General features: G+C 46.8%; 7 protein-coding genes across 7 annotated transcripts; 2 read left to right on the top strand and 5 right to left on the bottom strand.

Annotated features, from left to right (window-relative positions):
* Positions 1-496: 496 nt before the first annotated feature.
* BGW36DRAFT_288546 (putative cyclin) lies at positions 497-1,888 on the bottom strand (the record flags this gene model as incomplete). Its single annotated transcript, XM_046210589.1, has 5 exons — positions 497-942; positions 997-1,324; positions 1,388-1,516; positions 1,568-1,649; positions 1,719-1,888. The coding sequence occupies 5 exons, from the start codon at positions 1,886-1,888 to the stop codon at positions 497-499; spliced, it is 1,155 nt and encodes a 384-aa protein (XP_046077217.1).
* A 765-nt stretch (positions 1,889-2,653) lies between these two features.
* On the top strand, positions 2,654-3,635 carry BGW36DRAFT_423720 (glutathione S-transferase; the record flags this gene model as incomplete). Its single annotated transcript, XM_046219867.1, has 3 exons — positions 2,654-2,769; positions 2,823-2,842; positions 2,899-3,635. 3 exons carry the CDS (start codon positions 2,654-2,656, stop codon positions 3,633-3,635), a joined length of 873 nt encoding a protein of 290 aa, XP_046077218.1.
* A 110-nt stretch (positions 3,636-3,745) lies between these two features.
* Positions 3,746-5,008, bottom strand: BGW36DRAFT_335470 (putative fructosamine-3-kinase). The gene is made up of 2 exons (XM_046212940.1): positions 3,929-5,008; positions 3,746-3,878 (listed from the first exon to the last, which is right to left on the bottom strand). The coding sequence occupies exons 1-2, from the start codon at positions 4,885-4,887 to the stop codon at positions 3,779-3,781; spliced, it is 1,059 nt and encodes a 352-aa protein (XP_046077219.1). The 5' UTR covers positions 4,888-5,008; the 3' UTR covers positions 3,746-3,778.
* Positions 5,009-5,034: 26 nt separating this feature from the next.
* On the bottom strand, positions 5,035-7,535 carry BGW36DRAFT_444849 (uncharacterized protein; the record flags this gene model as incomplete). Its single annotated transcript, XM_046221653.1, is given in 3 exon segments — positions 5,035-6,289; positions 6,309-7,281; positions 7,348-7,535. The coding sequence occupies 3 exon segments, from the start codon at positions 7,533-7,535 to the stop codon at positions 5,360-5,362; spliced, it is 2,091 nt and encodes a 696-aa protein (XP_046077220.1). The 3' UTR covers positions 5,035-5,359.
* Positions 7,536-9,899: 2,364 nt separating this feature from the next.
* BGW36DRAFT_287022 (glycosyl hydrolase) lies at positions 9,900-11,106 on the bottom strand (the record flags this gene model as incomplete). The annotated part of the gene is made up of 3 exons (XM_046210472.1): positions 9,900-10,498; positions 10,574-10,956; positions 11,009-11,106. The coding sequence occupies 3 exons, from the start codon at positions 11,104-11,106 to the stop codon at positions 9,900-9,902; spliced, it is 1,080 nt and encodes a 359-aa protein (XP_046077221.1).
* A 1,324-nt stretch (positions 11,107-12,430) lies between these two features.
* Positions 12,431-16,305, bottom strand: BGW36DRAFT_458318 (armadillo repeat protein). The gene is made up of 4 exons (XM_046222007.1): positions 15,665-16,305; positions 13,948-15,614; positions 12,574-13,895; positions 12,431-12,518 (listed from the first exon to the last, which is right to left on the bottom strand). The coding sequence occupies exons 1-3, from the start codon at positions 15,975-15,977 to the stop codon at positions 12,927-12,929; spliced, it is 2,949 nt and encodes a 982-aa protein (XP_046077222.1). The 5' UTR covers positions 15,978-16,305; the 3' UTR covers positions 12,431-12,518; positions 12,574-12,926.
* A 1,833-nt stretch (positions 16,306-18,138) lies between these two features.
* Positions 18,139-18,981, top strand: BGW36DRAFT_355577 (cyclin-domain-containing protein; the record flags this gene model as incomplete). The annotated part of the gene is made up of 1 exon (XM_046213661.1): positions 18,139-18,981. The coding sequence occupies one exon, from the start codon at positions 18,139-18,141 to the stop codon at positions 18,979-18,981; it is 843 nt and encodes a 280-aa protein (XP_046077223.1).
* Between the last annotated feature and the right edge of the window lie 605 nt (positions 18,982-19,586).

Raw genomic sequence — 19,586 nt, forward strand, 5'->3', positions numbered from 1 at the left:
GTTGTAACCACGGTTTCTTTGGTGTGGGGGTATATGGATTTTTTTGTTGTTTTTGGGAGGGGGAATCGGGTTTGTGTTTTATGACATGACAACAGGGAGCTCTTAGTGTTTATGTTGCGTTTTTGAATACCGATTAATGATATATGTTAATATTGATATCATTCATCTTGCCCTTCCGACGCAATGGAAGATTTGGGAATTAAATTTCATCAATTATGATGTGGCCGTGTGTCTGTATGACCGTACGTTCCTAGATGTGCCGCTTACGCTTACATGTATGTTGGTTTTTTAACCCGGCCAGAAAAAGATTCAGAAAGAAAGGTTTGAAAACAGGAAAATTGATAATCATTCCGCGGCCGTAGAAGAGTTTCTATCTGGTCAACGCCATTATACAACAAGAGGGTATCTCACAAATCATCTAAGCTTAGTCCCATCCACGGAGACAAAAAAGGACAAAAAAAAAAAGAGAAGTGGATATATCAATTATATGACACTCTCAGCCTTCAGCGACCTCGTGTATTTGGTCATTGAAATAGGACGAGACCACCTTTTTCTCGGCATCGGCACGCTCAGGGTCTAACATAAAACGAACAGTGCCATCCCGGCCACGATCACTAAGCCCGGGTCTTTCGCCATTTGCAGAAGTCGGGGTGAGTGGGTTTTGTGGGTTGGCTATATTAGAGTCTGCTTCTTTACCCCTGTTACCTTTGTTGCTGGGCCCAGGATATTTGCCATGTTTACCATTTCCGTTGACTGTGTTCTGGTCGGGATCGGAATCTTTACTGCTGCTCTTCCAATTGGTGAATCGCGGTAGATTCCTATCCTCTGCTTCCTTGTTGAGTGGGATGCGAATAGTCAGAAAGGCCTCCACAGGAAATTCCGGCCCGACGACAGTGTTGGGACGATTTTGGATATATAAATCGAGTAGGTCAAGCAATGTCTCTGTTTCTACCTGTAAGTTCACACTCCTAATAATCCAGAAATGAAGCTGCTTACCCATGACCTCTGCGCGGTCGATTTTAAATTTATCATAGTCTCTGCCAGTCTCGATGTCCACCAAGCCAGCATCGATGAGACGAGAGGCCAGCTCAAGACAAGCAAAAGCCATCGCACCCGTCGTCTGTTTCAACGGCGCAAATGTTCGGTAAAGATCCAGAGAGATGGAGTACGCGACAACTCCAACCTCGTCTTCATTCTTGATCCCGTGCTGCTTTGCCAATTTGACAAGCAATTTTTGGGGATGTCGGTTTCTGAAATCAAACCCGGAGGCTTCCAGCATTAGTCTTTCCAAGATAATGATACCTCTGTATTGCTGGTCGAATATCTAGAATATACCGGTCAAAATCGATTTCGGACGGAAAAACATAAAGAAAAGATAGCTGCTTACTGCGTCATCAGGTGATACCTGCTCCGACGGCGACAGCTTCAAATTGTACGCAGCACACACAATGTCTCGGGATTTCTTGAGAGTGTCCTCGATTTTGCATGCTGTGAACAAGGCTGCTGCGGCGGCATCCTTCACAAAACCAGTCAGCCACGGATAATTACAGAACCGCAAACAGCCTACCATGTAGTTGTACTGGCTATCTGGATGAACCAGTCTGAATTTGTGATAGTACACACAAGCAGTGTTGTATGTACGAACGGGCCTGGTATAGATAATCAGATATCGGTACTTGATAACGATGATTTCCGGTTGAATGCAAAGCATGACCTACAGGCGAAGAGATTTGCGGACATTGTCAATCCAGCCCACACCCAAAACTCGATTGTTGTCTTCTCTTTGGGGGTCAATAACCAGCGCAGTCAGGCAGTCCTGAATTGTATGTTCGAAGACATAAGGCTTGGCAACCTGAATGAAGGATGGATGTGGCAGAATCGGCCGCATCGCCCGGGGTCCTTTGGGAGGCTCGAAGACTTTGGAGTCCTGTTCATATCGCTGTGGAGGACCATTGCGGGCTGGAGGGCCATTATGATGACCCCGTCTAGGTCGCTGTGGGTTTCCCACCATTGTCAGCCTGTGTGCAATTGAGATTTTGCTGTTTCTTGATCGCTGTTGATTGGAGGCGAGACGCCGGCGAAACAAATCGGAAGGTCACGTGATCATACATTGGTTTGCGCCATCTGCTTGAGGCATCAATTTCCCTTTTTCATGAGTTAAGTTACCATTATCATGATGATCGTATTTATGTCCTCCTGTTATTTCTTTTGATGTTCTATGGATGGCTGTGAAGTTTGTCCTCGTCGAAACGACATTCATATACATGACTCCTACTGTCCGATCCACACTGGCTCTTGATGATAAGAAAAGGAAGATGCAAGCTGCCAAGTTCATCAATTATGCATTTCACCAGTGGTTCACGCGATATATGGCGACATCCAGGTGCATACAATGCACCCGATCATCATCACGACATCATCAGCCAATGCCTGCTAGTGAGCCAATCACGTCAAGAGTTGACATGAATATATTACTAATGGAGTACTCTCGCTAATGATTTGTAATAAATATACATGAATACATATCAAGGTTTTGAATATTTTGGCTTTCATATACAATTTGACATCTACCGTTTACATGCTAGATGAGTCTTGACCTTATTGGAGAAATCAATCCGCAGAATAGGAAAGCAACCAAGCCGCCATTTCCAAGATGCCCGCTCACCCAGATGCCGATTTGTATCCCACGGCGACTGGACCAGCTAAGGATCTAGTTGACCAGCACCAGACTGAGCAGTCAGTGAAGCTCTACGCAGGATGGTTTTGCCCGTGAGTGTCCCCTTTTCTCTCATCCTGGCCATTGACTTACTTAGATAACACAGTTTCGGTATGCTATCACAAAGTCAAATGATTAATCATGCTCATGTGGTCGCTCAAGAAAACTAATACAGTCAACAGTCCAACGCGTCTGGCTAGCCCTCGAGGAAAAGCAGATTCCATATCAATATATCGAGGTTAACCCCTACGATAAACCAGATTCTCTTCTCAAGCTCAATCCGCGAGGACTGGTGCCTACTCTGCAGGTTCCCGACCCAAAGGACTCATCTAGTCCTAAGCCACTATATGAATCCAACATTGTCCTCGAATACCTTGAAGAAGCCTTCCCCGACAACAAGCCGCACTTCTTACCCAAGGACCCCTACGAAAAGGCTCGCGCCCGGATTTGGATCGACTATGTCACGTCGCGTGTGATTCCCGCCTTTCATCGCTTCCTCCAGTACCAGCCGGGTCCAAATGACTCGAAGGGGGACGCCGTCACAGGACTCGATAAGCTTCGCGCCGAGTTTCGTGACCATTTGAAGACATGGATTAAAGAAGCAGATCCAGAAGGACCTTACTTTTTGGGGAAAGATCTTTCTCTACCAGATCTTGTATTAGCACCGTGGGCTGTTCGGCTATGGGTGTTTGAAGAATATAAAGGGGGATTGGGGCTGCCTGCCGAAGGGTCTGGGGGTGTCGATGAGCTGGTCTGGCAGCGTTGGAGAAAGTGGCTGAAAGCCGTGGAATCGCGGAAGAGTGTTCAGCAGACGACTAGTGAGAAACAGCATTATCTGCCGATTTATAAACGATATGTGGATAACGTTGCACAGAGTGAACTGGCTAAGGCGACTCGAGCTGGACGGGGCGTACCTTGAGCTGGCTTAGTGGTTTCTGTGTTAATTATGACTTTGAACATGAACCAGTGTTGTTTGACTATAAACTTTCGTTGTCCTCATATATTTTGACACAAATGCGAAAATGGACCCAATAATGAAATGGTCATGAACTACCTCCCTATCTACTCTTTCCCATACTTGTTAATCAATCTTGTCATAATAGAGACAGCGCCAGATTTATATCCTCCCCCAAAGATAGCATGGTGATTCAGATGATGGTACCTTTCTCATTAGTTGAAATGCCGTATCCATTTACACAAAAGCCAACTTACAGCTCATAAAGCCTGACTCGATCATCATATTCCTCCACCGGCTCCGTCTTTGGAACGATTTTATGGTACTCATCAAAGAAATCACGCCCAAATCCACCAAACATATGCATAATTCCTAACTCATATTCATTATGTGCATAGCATGCCGATGGATCGTAAACCACATCCCCGCCACCATTCTTTTCATCATACTTGCCTCCCGATCCTATAATCCGTCCTTTACTTGCATTACCACTCCATAGATCCCCATGGACGACGACAGGAATGATCCCTTGGCCCTTGCCATTCTTGTCGTACCCCAAATGCTTATCCCCCAAGAGTCTTGGCACAACCGCCGATGTCGTCCTTTCGACAAGATCTCGAAGACTCTTGTCCAGACCATTTCGTCTCTCGGATTCCCTCAGGATCATGAGCAGTCGCTCATTCGCATAAAAGTTCGCCCATGACTGATGGAAGTTATTCGACTGTCTTGAATCTCCGCAGTACGTGGGCACCGGGAACCCAAACATCGGTTTATCAGTATCTGGTGGCGGAGGTGCAGGCGTACTATGTAATCTACCTAATCTTTGCGCCAGAGATGATTTTGTTCCAGATCGACCGCTACTACTACGGCCACCACCCAGATCTAGAAACTCAGTCACAAGGAAAAACCCCTTCTTTTCATCTAATGGACCCCATGCTAGCGCTCTAGGGCAAAATCCAGGGACGCTATCGGCGATCGCATTCAGAGAGGCATATTCGCCTTGAAACATTTCTTCGCCGTTGGGGGATGTCTTGACGAAAAATTGCCGTTCTTCTTCCTTCTCGCCATCTTTATTAGTACTACCTGATGATGGTACATGTGCAGAAATACGGCCTGTAGTTGAGAAACCTCCGAGACCGGATGTTGAGAGGTTAGATTTTGAAGGGTCGATGGAGAGTGAAAGGGCGCGCAGGATTGATTGAGGGACTGGGGCCATGTTTAGCCTTTTTCTTTCTTGTTTCCAGAAAACTTATTAAATGCAAATAGTTAAAATTGAAAACAAAGGAATTGATAGGATGTATATTCATAGAAGGGTGTTGACAAGCGCCTATGGAAAGATGCAGTCACGCTGATCGGTTTACGTCACGCCACTTTCTCCAGCCAGACCAGCTTTCCAGATTTCACCGTTGACATCATTGGAGAATGGTCATAAAAACACCAAACACTCCAAAATATCATATGCAAAAACAAATGAAAATACTACTTGACTGGAATAATTATCGACAAGAATCAAATGCTACACGGTCATATTTATCGTTGAGTACTGCAAAATGTGTTCACCATTAATCGGTTCGTAAAACCTGATCAGACAGCATTGCAATTTAGTGTCTATATTGTCTATTTGAAGACTAAATCTGTATCTAGTAAAGACATGGATGAAGAATTTGAGTTAAGAAAATAGTGAAAGATTAGGGAAGGGCCAAGAGAGCAAAAACACCACCCACGACAGGACGATACGCAAAGGTAAAGCTGCGATGGTCGCCACCCGAGTTTGTCTCATCGGCGAAATCACCACCCTCAACCTCATACAGATCTGTCAGAGGGGCGTTGCTTGGGGTCTCGTTGATCCACTTGACAATGCGCGAGTGGAAGTCGTCACGAGTGTCAGTTGAGGCGATGGAGGCGCACCACAGCTCCCAGTCCAGCTTAGTCCAGTTCCAACGAGTGTCTAGTGGGACACCGTAGGTACCAGCGACGGTCGGGTAGAAGGCAGACTGCATATCGTATACTGATTGTGGTACCAGGTTCAAGCTCAACAGCTTGTCTGCGTACAAGTTGTACAAGAGGCCATGGGAGTCTGGCTGGTTGTAGGCGAAGAGAGTATGAGGCGGGTTCGCATCCGAATTGATACCAAAGCCTTGCCATTGTTTAATATAATCATTTGCAATTGAAGTGAAGTTTTTAGCATCATCAGTGTTGCCAGTAAGGTTGGCAATCTCCGCCATGGCAGCAATGCCAATAATGCCCTTCAGTGCCAAATTGGTTTGGTTGGCGGCCTTGCCCGCAAAATCATCGGTCGAGAGGTCATTGGGATCAGCTTCAGGAATCAATGCTGCCTCAACTAGGTAGTTGTTCCACTGTTTCAAGATATCATAGTGTTGCTTGAGGTAGGCGGTGTTGTTGCTACGTTGCACGTACGCCAATGTCATGATCAACATGTTGCCAGGCTCTTCAACAGCCATATGCTCGTCATTGCCGCCGTTATGACCGGTGGCATTGGGATAGCTTGCACCGATGTCATGCTCAGCGTATTTAAGAGGGTACCAGCCAGCTTCCTGGTTTTCGAAGAGCGGGTCGAGCATACCCCGAACAAGCTCAGGGTTGTCATACGGGGAAGGCTGGATAGATTACATCCACGGTGCCGACGTTACCGTCTGACGAAATTTCCTTCAAGAAAACATAGGAGTTGTTCGTCGTACCGGCTAGCTGGATACCGCCATAGGCCTGGCGGTAGGAGAGCTCGACAATAGTGGCGTAATCATCACCGCCAGCAGACACCGCAGCGTTGTGAATGCGGGCATCTGTCTTGGTCATAGCATCAGTGGCATAGCTGTAGTCCTCGTAGAACGCGGCAGCTGCGTCTTCAGGTGTCTGCCAGAAGTTGGTCCAGTAGCCTGGTAAGGATACATTGCCATTCTTGCTTTCAAACTGCATAGCTTGCTCCTGGTACAGGCCGATCGTGAAAACGGCGGAGGCGGGAGTACTGCTGACATTTCCAAGACTGTGGGCAAAGGCAAAAACTGGCCAACGGTCGCTGATGGCACGGAAGTCAGGATCTCCCTGGTCGATCAAGGAGCCGTTGCTCTTGAACTGGCTGCGAACGTCGGCGTCAGCTCCAGATTGGTAGGAGGCATTGCTTCCAGTGGACCAAAGCCAGTTGCCCCAGTTAGCAATAGCACCATTTGAGGAAAGGTCCTCTGTGAATAAAAGCTGTGTTTGACGATAGACGTTGTGCGTAAGCACCTGACCATCATCTGACTGAGCAAAGTCCCACTGCGCAATAGCGCTGGTATCGGTAGAGATCCATTCGGCTGAAATATCAGAGTAAACCTCGACTTCATGCGTGTTGCTATCGTTGGACCAGACAGTTACATCCAAGTAGGACGCAGTCTGTGATTGGCGTTTATAGTCGTTGGGATAAACGGGTGATAGGAATGTTACATTAATGCCTAACCCTTCAGGGGTGCTCATGGTGAAGATACTTCGTGTGGCGGTATAGGTAAAAGCTTCTTGGGTGACGGGGGTAAATCCCATTCCAGTTGAGTTCCCCATCCAGCTGTAGGTGTTTCCATCAACACGAATAAGGCCTGCCCAACCGCTGATAGAATACCTGAAAGGAGAGAGTAAGCACGTGTTAGTGACGCCGATTCTCGAGCAAATCACCAGGAGAACCTACTGCCAGAAGCGTGGAAAATCTTCGGCCAGATAACCTCCATCTCCACCGTCAGAGGCGACCGTCAAATGGGTGCTCACATATGGCGACTTAACTGCTAATGGGATAGCAGGAGGTCTCACTGGAGAGAAGGTTAGGGCAGTTGCCGCAGCTGGTAAGGCGAGCATAGCCAAAGCGTCGGCAACCTTCATGGTACTTGTATATTTTGCTCACAAACATCAAGTACAGAAAGTCGAAGAAGTAATATGTTCGAGTATTGGGGGTACATGATGAATAGGAGGCGAGCCTGTTTATTATCAATGTTTGGGTCTCTCTAGCCAACAAACCAACGATCGCCAGAACAGTGAACCCTGATTGATTCAAAATCCATTGCTAACCAACATTGCTCACTAATATTACTCTGGGAAGGACGGCAAGTTCTCAAATGAATGGTATGCTGACAGGGTCTGTTGGGGGCTGCAGCACTGAAAGGCAAATAGCAAGGAGTTAAGCAGATGAGAACAGATGGTGTGGGGAAAACTATGCAGCTTAATTTTTTAATTATGGCATAGATACCCACCAGGTAAGTAATTTCTGAGAAGTACTTTTTTAATGGGAGTCATTGGATTTACGGCGGTGCACAGTATTCGAAGCCACCCTTGGTTTAAAAGCATACGGCGACCTGCTATCATTTGCACTGTTCAGAGCACTAAGGCACTGACAGCGGTGTCCAACCTAACATCCATACCTCTCATGGGGCCTGCTATTATATTAACAGAACTCTTAAGTGAGGACTCAAAGAGTGATATGCTTTCTGTGATCGGCCTGCCGATTCTAATTATAGTTCGGCATAACAGAAGCCTGAAGGCTGAAGCTGCCGACGGAACAAAGCCAGTGGGCCCCTGGAAGACTGGCTGGCCACTTAGACAAAACAGTGACATTTAAACATCTAAACGAGTGGCATCCTTTGCTTGGCTCGCATTTTTCATTTGTCAAAAAGTACGCCTAGTTCCGCTTTTGTGGATCCAAGCTCCAAGCCCCATCTTAACCATAGCTATCATTAGATGTAGTATATTTTGATCGTCCATAGCGTTTGGCTGTCTCCGCCAGAGCTTGAAATTCGTCATTGCTGAAGCCTGAGTAGTTGTTACGATATTATTTTCTGAGTATTCAAACCAAGTCAAAGCAGAATCATCTAAATGGAGTGGTTGGAAAAGTCGCACAAAGCGCCGACTCATTCTGTCACCTTTGGTATATAGGTACATATGAAGTAATACCATACTAATAATTACTCCGTAGACTAGTTGTGCACGATATCAAAGAAACCAGAATAAGAAGATTCTCCAGGTACTTTATCGCTAGATACTATATCTGCCATTTCTTTTGGTTCTGGCTGAATTAGGAAAAGGACGGACTAATCGCTCGCTTCTGTAGAGGCTGCTTAGACCAAGGTCGAGGCTAATGGTCTAACTTGTGCAAAGGTGTTGTGCCTGGGCCCTAATATACACATTATACATTGGTTCTCAGCCGCAATACTAAACCAATAATGCATTATGGCGCAAAAGAGGAAATAGAACCTTCCGTTGTCTACTAACAACGATATTTGTCTAGACGACTTGATGTTCTGTATCGGTGACGGCTGAGATAGAAAGATTTAATAACAAGATCAGAATTTGGATAAAATGAATAATTAATTAATAGCATCTTTCTTCAAATGAATTATCTCGCTGCTGATAAGATGCAAACGTGGTTAGCTTACTAACCTTGCCAAAGGCGGTATTTTGATTTACCTCGATGATTCAATTCTGTAGTCGATGTTTATATAGAAATCACTGATCTATATTTAAATAATATTATGACATAGCCAAAGCTACGAGTGAGTGTCGTCCAACCAGATATTTAATAACTTGTCGGATTTCACGCCACTTTATTGAGGCCGAGTCTAAGCTACAAATACACATTCATAACAGCAAGTCCTATTTCAGTTACCCTCCAGTGATGACCCTATTTGACAGAACTAGCACTAGGGAAATGCGAGGAATTTTTCTATAACCGGTATATCTAACTTGTGCAGTTTTCATTTCCCTAAATGGGAAAGGATGTTTATTGAATTTCCTTTTCCCACATCTACATGTATTCTGCTTAAACAGATTATTTACTTATTGGCTTATAGTTATTTTCTTGGAATTTTCTTTGCATGAGCAGTTGAACTGTATGCGTAGTATGCTGATACAAACATATTCATATTGAATGACTGAAAATTCTAATAAAGTTCTTATTCAGTGAAAGAGGGATTCCAACGTTTCGTGATAGTATGACCTGAGGTATTGATTATGGTCATTAGATATGTTGTGAATATTCTAAGAGCTCAATATGAGTATGTAATAATCCAAGAAAAGAAATTTAATGTTGCCACATGCAGCACCTTTGATATGTTAACGCAATGAGACCACCATGAATATTTAGGCTTCAATAGAGCGTCGACATATGAAGTATGTTTTGAACCAGCACACAATAAATCAGCATGCTAAGCATTCCCCCCAAATCCAACACCCGTAGAGCATCTCCATTCATCTCTAAGAAGTAACAGCCCACGCCGCAACAAGGCAGTCAAGGGCTGCACCCTGCGTAACCTCATTAACATCAGACATCGGCCCCGCAAACGACGCACCCGTATTACAATCGCCATTCGTATCATTCAACGCATGATTCCATAGCGACTGAGCATTAGTCGTAATGAAATCCTTCCAGTTATCATGCGGATCAGCGAGTTGGAGCTGTCGCAAACCCCGGAAGAAGGGACCCTTGAACATGGCGCCTTGGACATCACAGCCGGTGGCGCAGTCCTTCAACACCCCGTTTTCGTCAGTAAAGGTACCGTTTGTGGCGGTTGTCGCGTTGGCGATTCTGCCTGCAGTTTCGAGATAGAAGGAATGGCCTGTGGCTGTGGCGAGTTCGACGGCTGCGCTGAGAATCACGCCTTGGTTGTATGAGTATTTGCTGCCAGTTGGTTGGCATGTAGTGTTGTCTACGCCGTCTACAACTAGCCAGTCGGTGTCGATAACGCCGATGTTGACGAACCAGTCCCAGCCGGAGGTTGCGGCGTCGAGGTAGGGTTGTGCTTGGTCCGAGGGAACACGGTTGGCGAGGCCGGCGGCTAGGGCTATGTATAGCTCTGTTTACTCTATCAGTATATCATGCCCAAGGATCATCGCTTTATTTCTCTTTCTTTTGAGAATGGAAAGCTTACCGTTGGCAATCGAAGCAATGTAGGGTTGACCTTTCTCCCAATACAGTCCACCGCCGCACGGGGTATCCACTCCTCCAGAGATGTCGTTGTAGATACTAATCGCCAGATTCAAATAGTCCGAGTTCTTGGTCAGGTCATACACTGTGAGCCAAGCATTTCCCCACCAGCCCTCATCATCGTAAAAGTCATCCAGAAAGCCTGTATAGCCATTGAAGCTCGGTGCGTTGCTGTATGTGTTGGAGTATGTGTTGAAATACGTCCCATTGTAGCTGGAATCCAAAGACGAGATGTCCGCCAGAGAGGCCATCAGGATGGCGGATTGCCACCAGGAACCACCCCATAGTCCGTCGTGGGAGGTGCCGTAGTAACGCATCATCTGGTCACTATCAAATAGTCAGTAATCTCGCTACTTTCGTGGACCTCGGTGGAACAAACCAGGTGCAGATGGCGTTTACATTGTAGGTCGCATCATCAGCAGAAACCAGGGAAGTGGTAGCCAGGAGAAGAGACGAAACACTCAGAATGCGCAACATTTTGAGACCAGAAAAACCAAGAAGACGAAAGATGAGTTAATTTTTGGCCTGTATTCCTCGTCAAGAACCCGAGAGCTTCATGACTATTTATAATAGCAGAGACCTAAGATACAACACTGAACCTTCCATTTCTGCACTACGTCCGGCATAAAGTCGGTGCCGGACATGAAATGCATCCGATTGTATAGTACATGTCACTAATATCAGTTCTTCGCCGCTAGTCATAGCTGAAAATCTTGATGCATGTAGCGGCAGGACGCCTGGTCTGCAACGGTCACGAGTCCTTCCAATGATATCTCTCGATCCGTTTTTATGAGGGCAAGTAGCGTGCATACGGAAATTAAATATGACGAACCTTAGTTCACTTTAAGGCGTAGACTGCAGCCGATCCTACCATGTGGCCCTCCGCTAAGCCACCGATCGACACGATCAATCCAATAGGTAGCAGTGATTACGGCGAATTGTGGCTTGCTTTAGGATCCTATTTAACCGTCGTGGTTTGCGGGGCAAAGTCAAACTGAAAGAGAAATGGGGCGGACAATGTGTATTGTGGGAGTAGTAAATTGAGCAATCATATAGCTTGTTTTTAGATTCGATGCTTGAACAAGATAGTAGAGAGGAGGATATATTGATAGAATATCAAGATGAAAAAGCTTCTTGCACGGTATAAGGATGAACTACCTCTGTTAAAAGCCCCACGAAGTCTCCCATTTTTCAAGGATGCCCACAAAACACTAGTTTCTAGCATAGCCACTATCAATCAACAGCTTCACTTAATAGTATTAGACTGGAATATCAGTAATAGGCATCCTTTATCCACGCGATCTCTCTGACCTCCACGCCTCGATCCAAACGTCCCAAATAGGCAATCTATCGGGTAGATCGGGTGACCATCTACTCACTTTATTAACCCTCAAAGCCCTCGTTTAAAAGTACGGAGTAGCAGGAAAAGAACGTACATCATTCAAGATCTACTGTGTTCCATTACTGTACTTTTTAGGCTATTACCGCCGTGATTACAGATCTCGATAACTAGCTTCGACCTAGCTAATTGGCTATCTGGATCACTAACCCCCCCGGCCCCCAATATGAGCCGTTACATCTACTTCACTGACTACCGAGTTTGTACTAGTCTTAGATCGGTTTTCCGATTTTGGCTGTTACGTGCAAGTCTTCTTCTCATGATTGGAGATGGGTCGGGGAGTTTTGACCTTGGCGTTTGGTTTTTAGGGCGTTTAGGGCTGGGCCGTTGTTTCACGATTCGTTGCTTCGATTACCTTCCGTGCGTGAACAATACGTATACATGCACAATACATGTTTTTGCATTGAGTAATCCATACCGGGGGTAAAAGAAATTCCGACCTCTGGTTGAATTAGGTTGACTGAGTCGTGATGAAGGGGGCTAGCTCTATCTGATTAATGTCAAAAATTGCCGTCTGTATACTTAGATGCATTTGGCCTACGTACTCTTCGCCAGGCCTATCCCCCCACTCAAATCTGGAATTGATTGAATGATCGAATAATGCTATTAGGGTATTTGAATTGATGTTAGTATGAACTTAATAAGCTATTGATTATTTCTTTCTGCAGCAGCCATCGGATAGTTCATGTAGAATACAATTCATACTATCGTCCATTAAGAGTTATACAATCCTTCAAATGTCGATCCGCCTGCGAATGCGAATGTTCGAGGAAATGTCTAATACATGTAATACCAGACTAAATATATTTTCACAACGATCCTCGCAGGTGGGTGAACTCCTTGAACGTACATTAATATATCATCTCACGTTCATAACAACTACACGAGAAGAAGACCTTTACAAGTCTACTAATTGGCGAAGCTGGTTGAGTGCCGTTTTCGTCCGCTCTTTGAGGTCTAAATCAGGATCCTTTTCGGTATTGCGTAGTCGCTCTACGATACCCAGGGCTTTGAGTTTTAAGGCCCGTTCGCGGCAGCCTTGTTGGTCGCTCTGATTGTCCGAAATAGTCAGGTTGATGGCAATCCAGACACAGTTTGTGCGGATTTTGTGGTTGGGATGGTCGTAGAGCCACATTAAATCCTTGAGTAGGTTTTGGTGCGTGAATAACATATCGCGATACTTTGGTGGCCCGGCTGCGAAGTTGATGAGCATGAAAGTGACAGCCTTCAGAATCTCTGTCGGCACCGGTGGATTGGCAGAAGCTACTGTGTCGCGTCGGGTAGGCATCGGTCTTGGTCGGATTTTGTCGGCAATGATGCCTAGGAAACCCTGTTCGCCGATTTCTTGGAGGAGGAGATCGACTATTTCAGATGACCCGGTCCCGATCATAAAATTTTGGACTAGTTCGAGCACTTGCTCTTGGACCGCGATATCATCTTGCCTCGCCTGCCTCTTCTGAGTGAGTTCTCCACTCAATGCCAATTTCCTTCTTCGCACTGGGTTAGGGAAGAAGATGGTTTGGGACACTGTATCGAGTGATGGCGCAGAGTCCATCACCTCATCTCTGCTTTCAGCATTCACAGGATTCAGCAGATCAACCTTCTCACCAGCCGAATTGGACGTTCCCATGCCCATTGGTGAGTCAATATCCAAGGTTGGCACGTTCTCTCTTTTGATAGTTGGGTCCATGGACATTATTTGCCCAAGCCACGACGGGTCTAGGCCAGTTAGAATCTTCATTCTGATATCATTGGCAGAATTGTATGCAACATGCTTGAGAGCCCACAGCGACTCTAGACGAAGTTTCATATTGGTAGAGTGCGCATGCTCACAAAGAATAGCCAGGATGTCAGAGGAGATCATAGCCTAAATACTTGGTTAAAAATCAATAATTAACAACAAAAATTGAATTTCTTACCTCTTTCATTGGGCTAAAGTCAAGCGCAAGGTTGCATAGCGCCGAAGTCGCAGCAATTTGCACCTGGATATCGTGATGCTTGATCAATTCTAGGAGAGGGGCAGCTACCCCAGCATCAATAAGGCTTGTTCTAAGTACGCTGACAGATCGACTTAATGCCCTGGCAGTGCCGCAAGCAGCAAGTAATGTAGGGAGTGGGTTTCCATCTGTGGCACTATTTTTAATTTCTGCAGAGTCCTGACTGGGGTGAGGAGGCCGTGGTTTCAGAGAGTTTATAACATATGGAACAACTCCATTCTGACAGATTGCCTTGCGGTACTCATCACTGAAGAGCGCGAGCGCAGATAAAGCTCTCAGAATACCTTCTCGATACCGCATTATATGGCAAGTCATTGGGCTGTATCCCACCGGCCCTAGTTGGAGTTCTGGTGATATTTCTGAATGCATATCTTTTTGTTTTGTCTCGGCATACCACGTGACTTTGGAATTGGCTTGGTGGGCGTTATATGTTTCTTTCAACAATTGAGAGAGCACTTTGATAGCCTTTCCTTCAACTGCATACTTTTGCAATTCTTGGGTATCCATGACTGATGCGGCAAGGATAAAAGTCACTTCTTCCCTCAAGCGAAGCGCTGTCGGAATTAGGCCGTCATATTCAGGATCTGATTCGGTTTTGAAGTCATAATCCTTCTCTAGCATGCGGAGCAGTATAGGAATAACTAAATAGCTAAACATGGGGATTCTGCGTTTCTTCGCAAAGCCCAGGCGAAACAGGGCCGTCACAAGACGAGCGGCCATAACTCGCGACATACCAGATTCTGTTCGAACGAGATGAAGCAGCCAAGGTACAATTGCGTTTTCTTCCTCGTCGGATGACGAAGTTTCTAAAAACGACAAGGAACGTTTATGAAATGAGCCCATGGGAAGAAGCGGCGGAAAGTTGGTGAGAGCGTTGGTCTGGGCTTGGGGGACAGATGGTAGGATGGCATCGATTGGGCTTGCATGATTCTGACGAGGAACTGCTGCTCCTGACAGATACGGCATGCCCCAGGGATTTTTTCTAATATCTGTTGGTGAGAATTCAGGCACTCGTCCTGGGAAGACAGCAACAATTGAAGGAGAGGTTAAGAAATGTTCCGCTCGTGACTTGGAGCTTTCAACAATAGCGGCCGTCGCGCGTAGAATCGGAGCTAATTTGGCTGATGAAGATGCTGCTGGTGGAAATGAGACGAGCGATCCATCCTCAGTCAAATGGCTCTCTGCGCCTGGCAAAACAAATCCTTGAGCAACGACAAACGAAGCAACTTTTAGTGCTAATGCGTCCAAGACACCATATTCAGCCAAAGCTGTTTTGTGCGATTCATCCGTACATAGCTTGGCTATCAGATTCGAGGTAAGGGAGACGCATGATTCTGTTGCTTGCGAAGGAGACGATTGAGCGATGATATGGGCAAAGCATCTGATGTAATCTGGAGTAAACAAGACATCGGCGAGGTGATTGTCTTGTGGCCAGTTCACGTTTTGGAGAATATATCGGTCTGCAACAGCGTTGAATGTTTTGAGAATGGGAAGAGCAAGCCATTGCGGGCAGCCAGGGGACGACAGGATATAGAGCATGGAAGGGAAGATGTCGCTTGCTAGAAGAGGTGGGATGAAAGCGGGCCCTCCTGTAAACATACCGTTAGCTATGCTATGAATTCATCGGGTATTGAATCACCTTGAGCTAAGCTTCCCACGATAATGACGGCCTGTAAACAAACCTCCTCATCTTCTGTTCGGGCCCTCGTGAGATCGGTCCGTCTCCTCAATCCATTCTGCTCACTCGATGTGGCGGCCTTTTTCCCACCGCCTCTTCTTGATAACAATATCCTCGACAGCAACGGTATAATCCCCCAATGGATCCACGTTTCCTTTCGCTGGTCATGGCCGATAAGCTCATGCTTGAGCAGTCGTAAGGTCGCGACTTGTTCCGAGGCGGATTCAGCATTCAGCAATCGAGCCAACAGTGGCGACGTCTCTTCTCGAGTCATTGTGTTGTCTTATACTGGGGGAACAAGAATGTTGCGCAAAAAAAAGAGTCAAGAGGCTTTGTCAGACCTCAAAATCTACTTTCCCCAACAAACAGATAGCCCTGGTCAAAGCGTACCCGTCGTGCGGACAGCGAGGACGATGGCGAAGAGCACGATGGGTTCCGAGAACAACGGAGTGACGTCGACTGGGGCAAGGTCGATGGTGCGCATGGATGCACGACTTGCGTTCAATGTCGAGACATATGGCCGCTCCACACGGGTTCAGTGATCGTGGATCATGTTATCTAACGACGTAGTCGCTGGAGATGAGTGTCGGTGGAGATCTAGCCAAGGCTAGGGTGTTCGGCGCGTTACTGTAAATTACGAATATCGGGTGGGATTCTGTTTGGTGACCGGTATTACCAGTACGATCTTGTCAATGTCTTGGTGGTCCTATCACGTGATTTTAATGTACTGATTAGGGCTAGTGTCCACGATCATCGAGTGGCGCCCAATTTCCTCATTGGTTTTTTTTTCTTCGCTTTTTCAGATGTTTGGAATTATATGAGAGTATTGGCGATCGATTACTTTGTCTAACTTTGGAGGGAGATAGCTGGAAGGCTGAACAGAGACGACAATCGAACCATCGATCAAATCCCAATGGCCGCTATGTGGCTTTTCATGCTTGAAACCATGTAGCATTTAGATATTGGTGGTGTGCCAGGTAGTAATGCTTCTCTCAATGATAGGAATGACATCTCTGTGATAGGCAGATATAATTTATTTCTTAGTATTTGCCCTTTCATACATATTACTCATTGGTTTAATATCATTGTATGCAGGCTCTTTATTGGCAGTTTATACGACTCGTAAGGACCTTGTTAGAGCAGGGTTTGTTTTGATCCATGGTATGCTGCATGCGCTCGCATGTATGGTCTTATGCTTAGGGTCATTGGTCGAAAAACTGCGCACATGAAGCTCAATTTAGACGCTTAGCGGTTCGGTGAAAGACGAACTAGGACATCAATTATCAGGCTCAAGGCCAAGCCTGCTCGGCATTTGGTATTTAGTACTTACTATTCACGAATCACTGCAAAGTTCATATTAATATTGCTACGACCAATTGCTAAACAATGGAATGCGGTCACTCACAGCAATATGTATGGGAAAGCTATTCCACATTGATCTTGGTGGCTGGCGGCGATCGATCCGAGACTGGAAGACCCGCCAATGACGTATGAGGTATTTCTTTTTCCTTCCACTGCCGTGCAGCAGGGAAAGCTGGCTCGAATAGGAAAAGTTGCAGCAATTGCCTATATTCAGTGCTTAGGTGCGAGCGCAGGCATACTCCTGAAAGAGCACATCAAACGGTACTCGGCAGAAGAAGAGAAGAGGAGAAAAATAAGAAGCGACGGTCGTGGCACGAAAAGGGGCGAAGATCCTGGGCCAATCACGGGCTGCCGTGACTGCCGGATAACTGCTATTATTGGCTGGGGTCAGCCAGTCGAATCAGCGTGGAAGCCTGAATCATTGCCGGAGAACCCTGGCTGTGGCCATCTGACCTCCCTTTTCTCGGCCTTCGTCCCGCACGTACGCAGATTCTTCTTCTCGATCCTTTATTATATTGTCGTCCTCGCAGCGCCAGTCCGTGCTACGACCACGACTACTCCTCCCACGACTACGACGACGGTCTTGGGTCAGCAGAAAATGCGTCCTGCGGCGTGTGCGTCTCCTGGCCTGTGCGCGAACGTGAACGTGACCGTGACTGCCCTTGCCCTTTTCCACCAACGTGAGCCTCTTCGAGCACGTGGCCGATCTGCCGCCGCTCACTTGAAGGGCTAGACATGCCAACCATGCTGGTGTCGTCCCCTTCTTCGGCCGCCCTCCAGTCCGGGGCGGCTTCTTGCTCTCCTCGTTTTCCTTCGATTCGCCGCTCCTCGCAGCCCTACTCTGCTGCTTCTCCAGTCTCTACTAGTATTAGTCCTGCTGCTGCGACTGCCGCGTCTACCGCCGTCGCCAACAACGACGTCGCGCCAACCTCCCAGCATCGCTCCTCTCACTCGTCGTTGCTCCTTTCCCCTGGTGTCGAGGAAATCCGCGCCGCCTTGCGAAAACACACCGTCACCGCCAACCCGCATCATCATCCCCCGCGGAGCCCTCAGGGGACAATTCTCGCGGCTCCATGTCCTCTGGACCCGAGACCCTGGGGGGCGAATCCCGCAAGCTCTCGTCCGACACAGCAGCAGCAGGTGCTGCTACTGCTCCTGTCGCCTTGTCCACCAGCGACGACTCCGCAGAGCCTCCTGTGACTAGTACTAGTGGACAGACCATCTCTCCTGCAAGTGTTAAACGTCAGCTGCCGGAGACCGCGGACGTCGATCCCGAAGCCTCTGCCCAGGGCGCTGCCAAGTCCGATGATGCAGAAAAGAGTCGTTCCAAGCGAGTGCGGCCACCAGCCCCTGCTGTCAAGCTATTACCACGCCGCTATGAGCTGGCTGATCCGGTTGACATGGTCGTCTTGATCTCGGGCATGATCATGGAGCTGATCCATTATAATGACAATATTCCTTTACAAGGCGGCAAGCTGACTCGATTCCACTCGCGAACACCTCCCCGCATTTCCGTGGGCGACTACTTGCAACGAATAACAACTCACGCCACACTCTCTCCGCCAATTCTTTTGAGTATGGTATTTTATATCGATCGCCTGTGCGCTCTCTACCCGGCCTTTACCATTTCAAGTCTGACAGTCCATCGATTCCTCATTGTCAGCGCCACCGTTGCTAGCAAGGGTCTGAGCGACAGCTTTTGGACTAACAAGACCTATGCCCGAGTCGGTGGTATCAGCGTTAGCGAGTTAGCTATGCTAGAGCTTGACTTCCTATGGCGGTTAAAGTGGCAGATCGTGCCGCAACCCGAAGATCTTGTGATCTACTATGAAAACCTGGTCAAGCGGTCTGACTTGTATGCATTACAGCCGGAGACGGAACCTTCTCAGCCGCCTTGTGTTGAAAACGCACCATGATTTTCTTTGACAGACCAGATCATAAAAGATTTCATCGTCATACTACCTTGGCGTCACTGTTTATAGTATTAGGGGAGGTTTCTGTCGCCAATTAACCATACCCCATACACCGCTTCGAGGGTTTACTTTTCATTCTAACCCCTCTTGATACACTACTTTTTATCACCGATTCACCAGCAACGATTACGTCTTCTCCTCTTCTTACCTACCGTGGCTAGCCATGACTGTGGTTTACTTTTTACCCACTTGATTTTTTCGTTGTTCCGAAAATGCATATCCCCGGGTGGCGTCTTCTTGTGTAACTACTTACTACTCTAACAGTATACGGTCGATTAGAGCTAGGGTTGAGCATTATCAATTAATAGCTGTGAACCTTATCTCCAACGTGTACCTGTACATGCTAAGTATATGTAGGACAGCCCGTATGTCATTTCGTAATTGTTACAATTGTGCAGATAGAACGACGCCGGCTGTCCTACTCAACTGCTCACGCGATGGCTAATTAGAGGGAACTTGACATGTGCTGCGCCAAAGTTGATTATTCTCCTAATTAGACGTTCTAGAATAATCCAGCGTTAATATTATGATGTAGTTAGAAACTACTA

This window comes from Talaromyces proteolyticus (assembly GCF_021365285.1).
Source record: "Talaromyces proteolyticus strain PMI_201 chromosome Unknown BGW36scaffold_2, whole genome shotgun sequence".
Lineage (NCBI taxonomy): Eukaryota > Fungi > Ascomycota > Eurotiomycetes > Eurotiales > Trichocomaceae > Talaromyces > Talaromyces proteolyticus.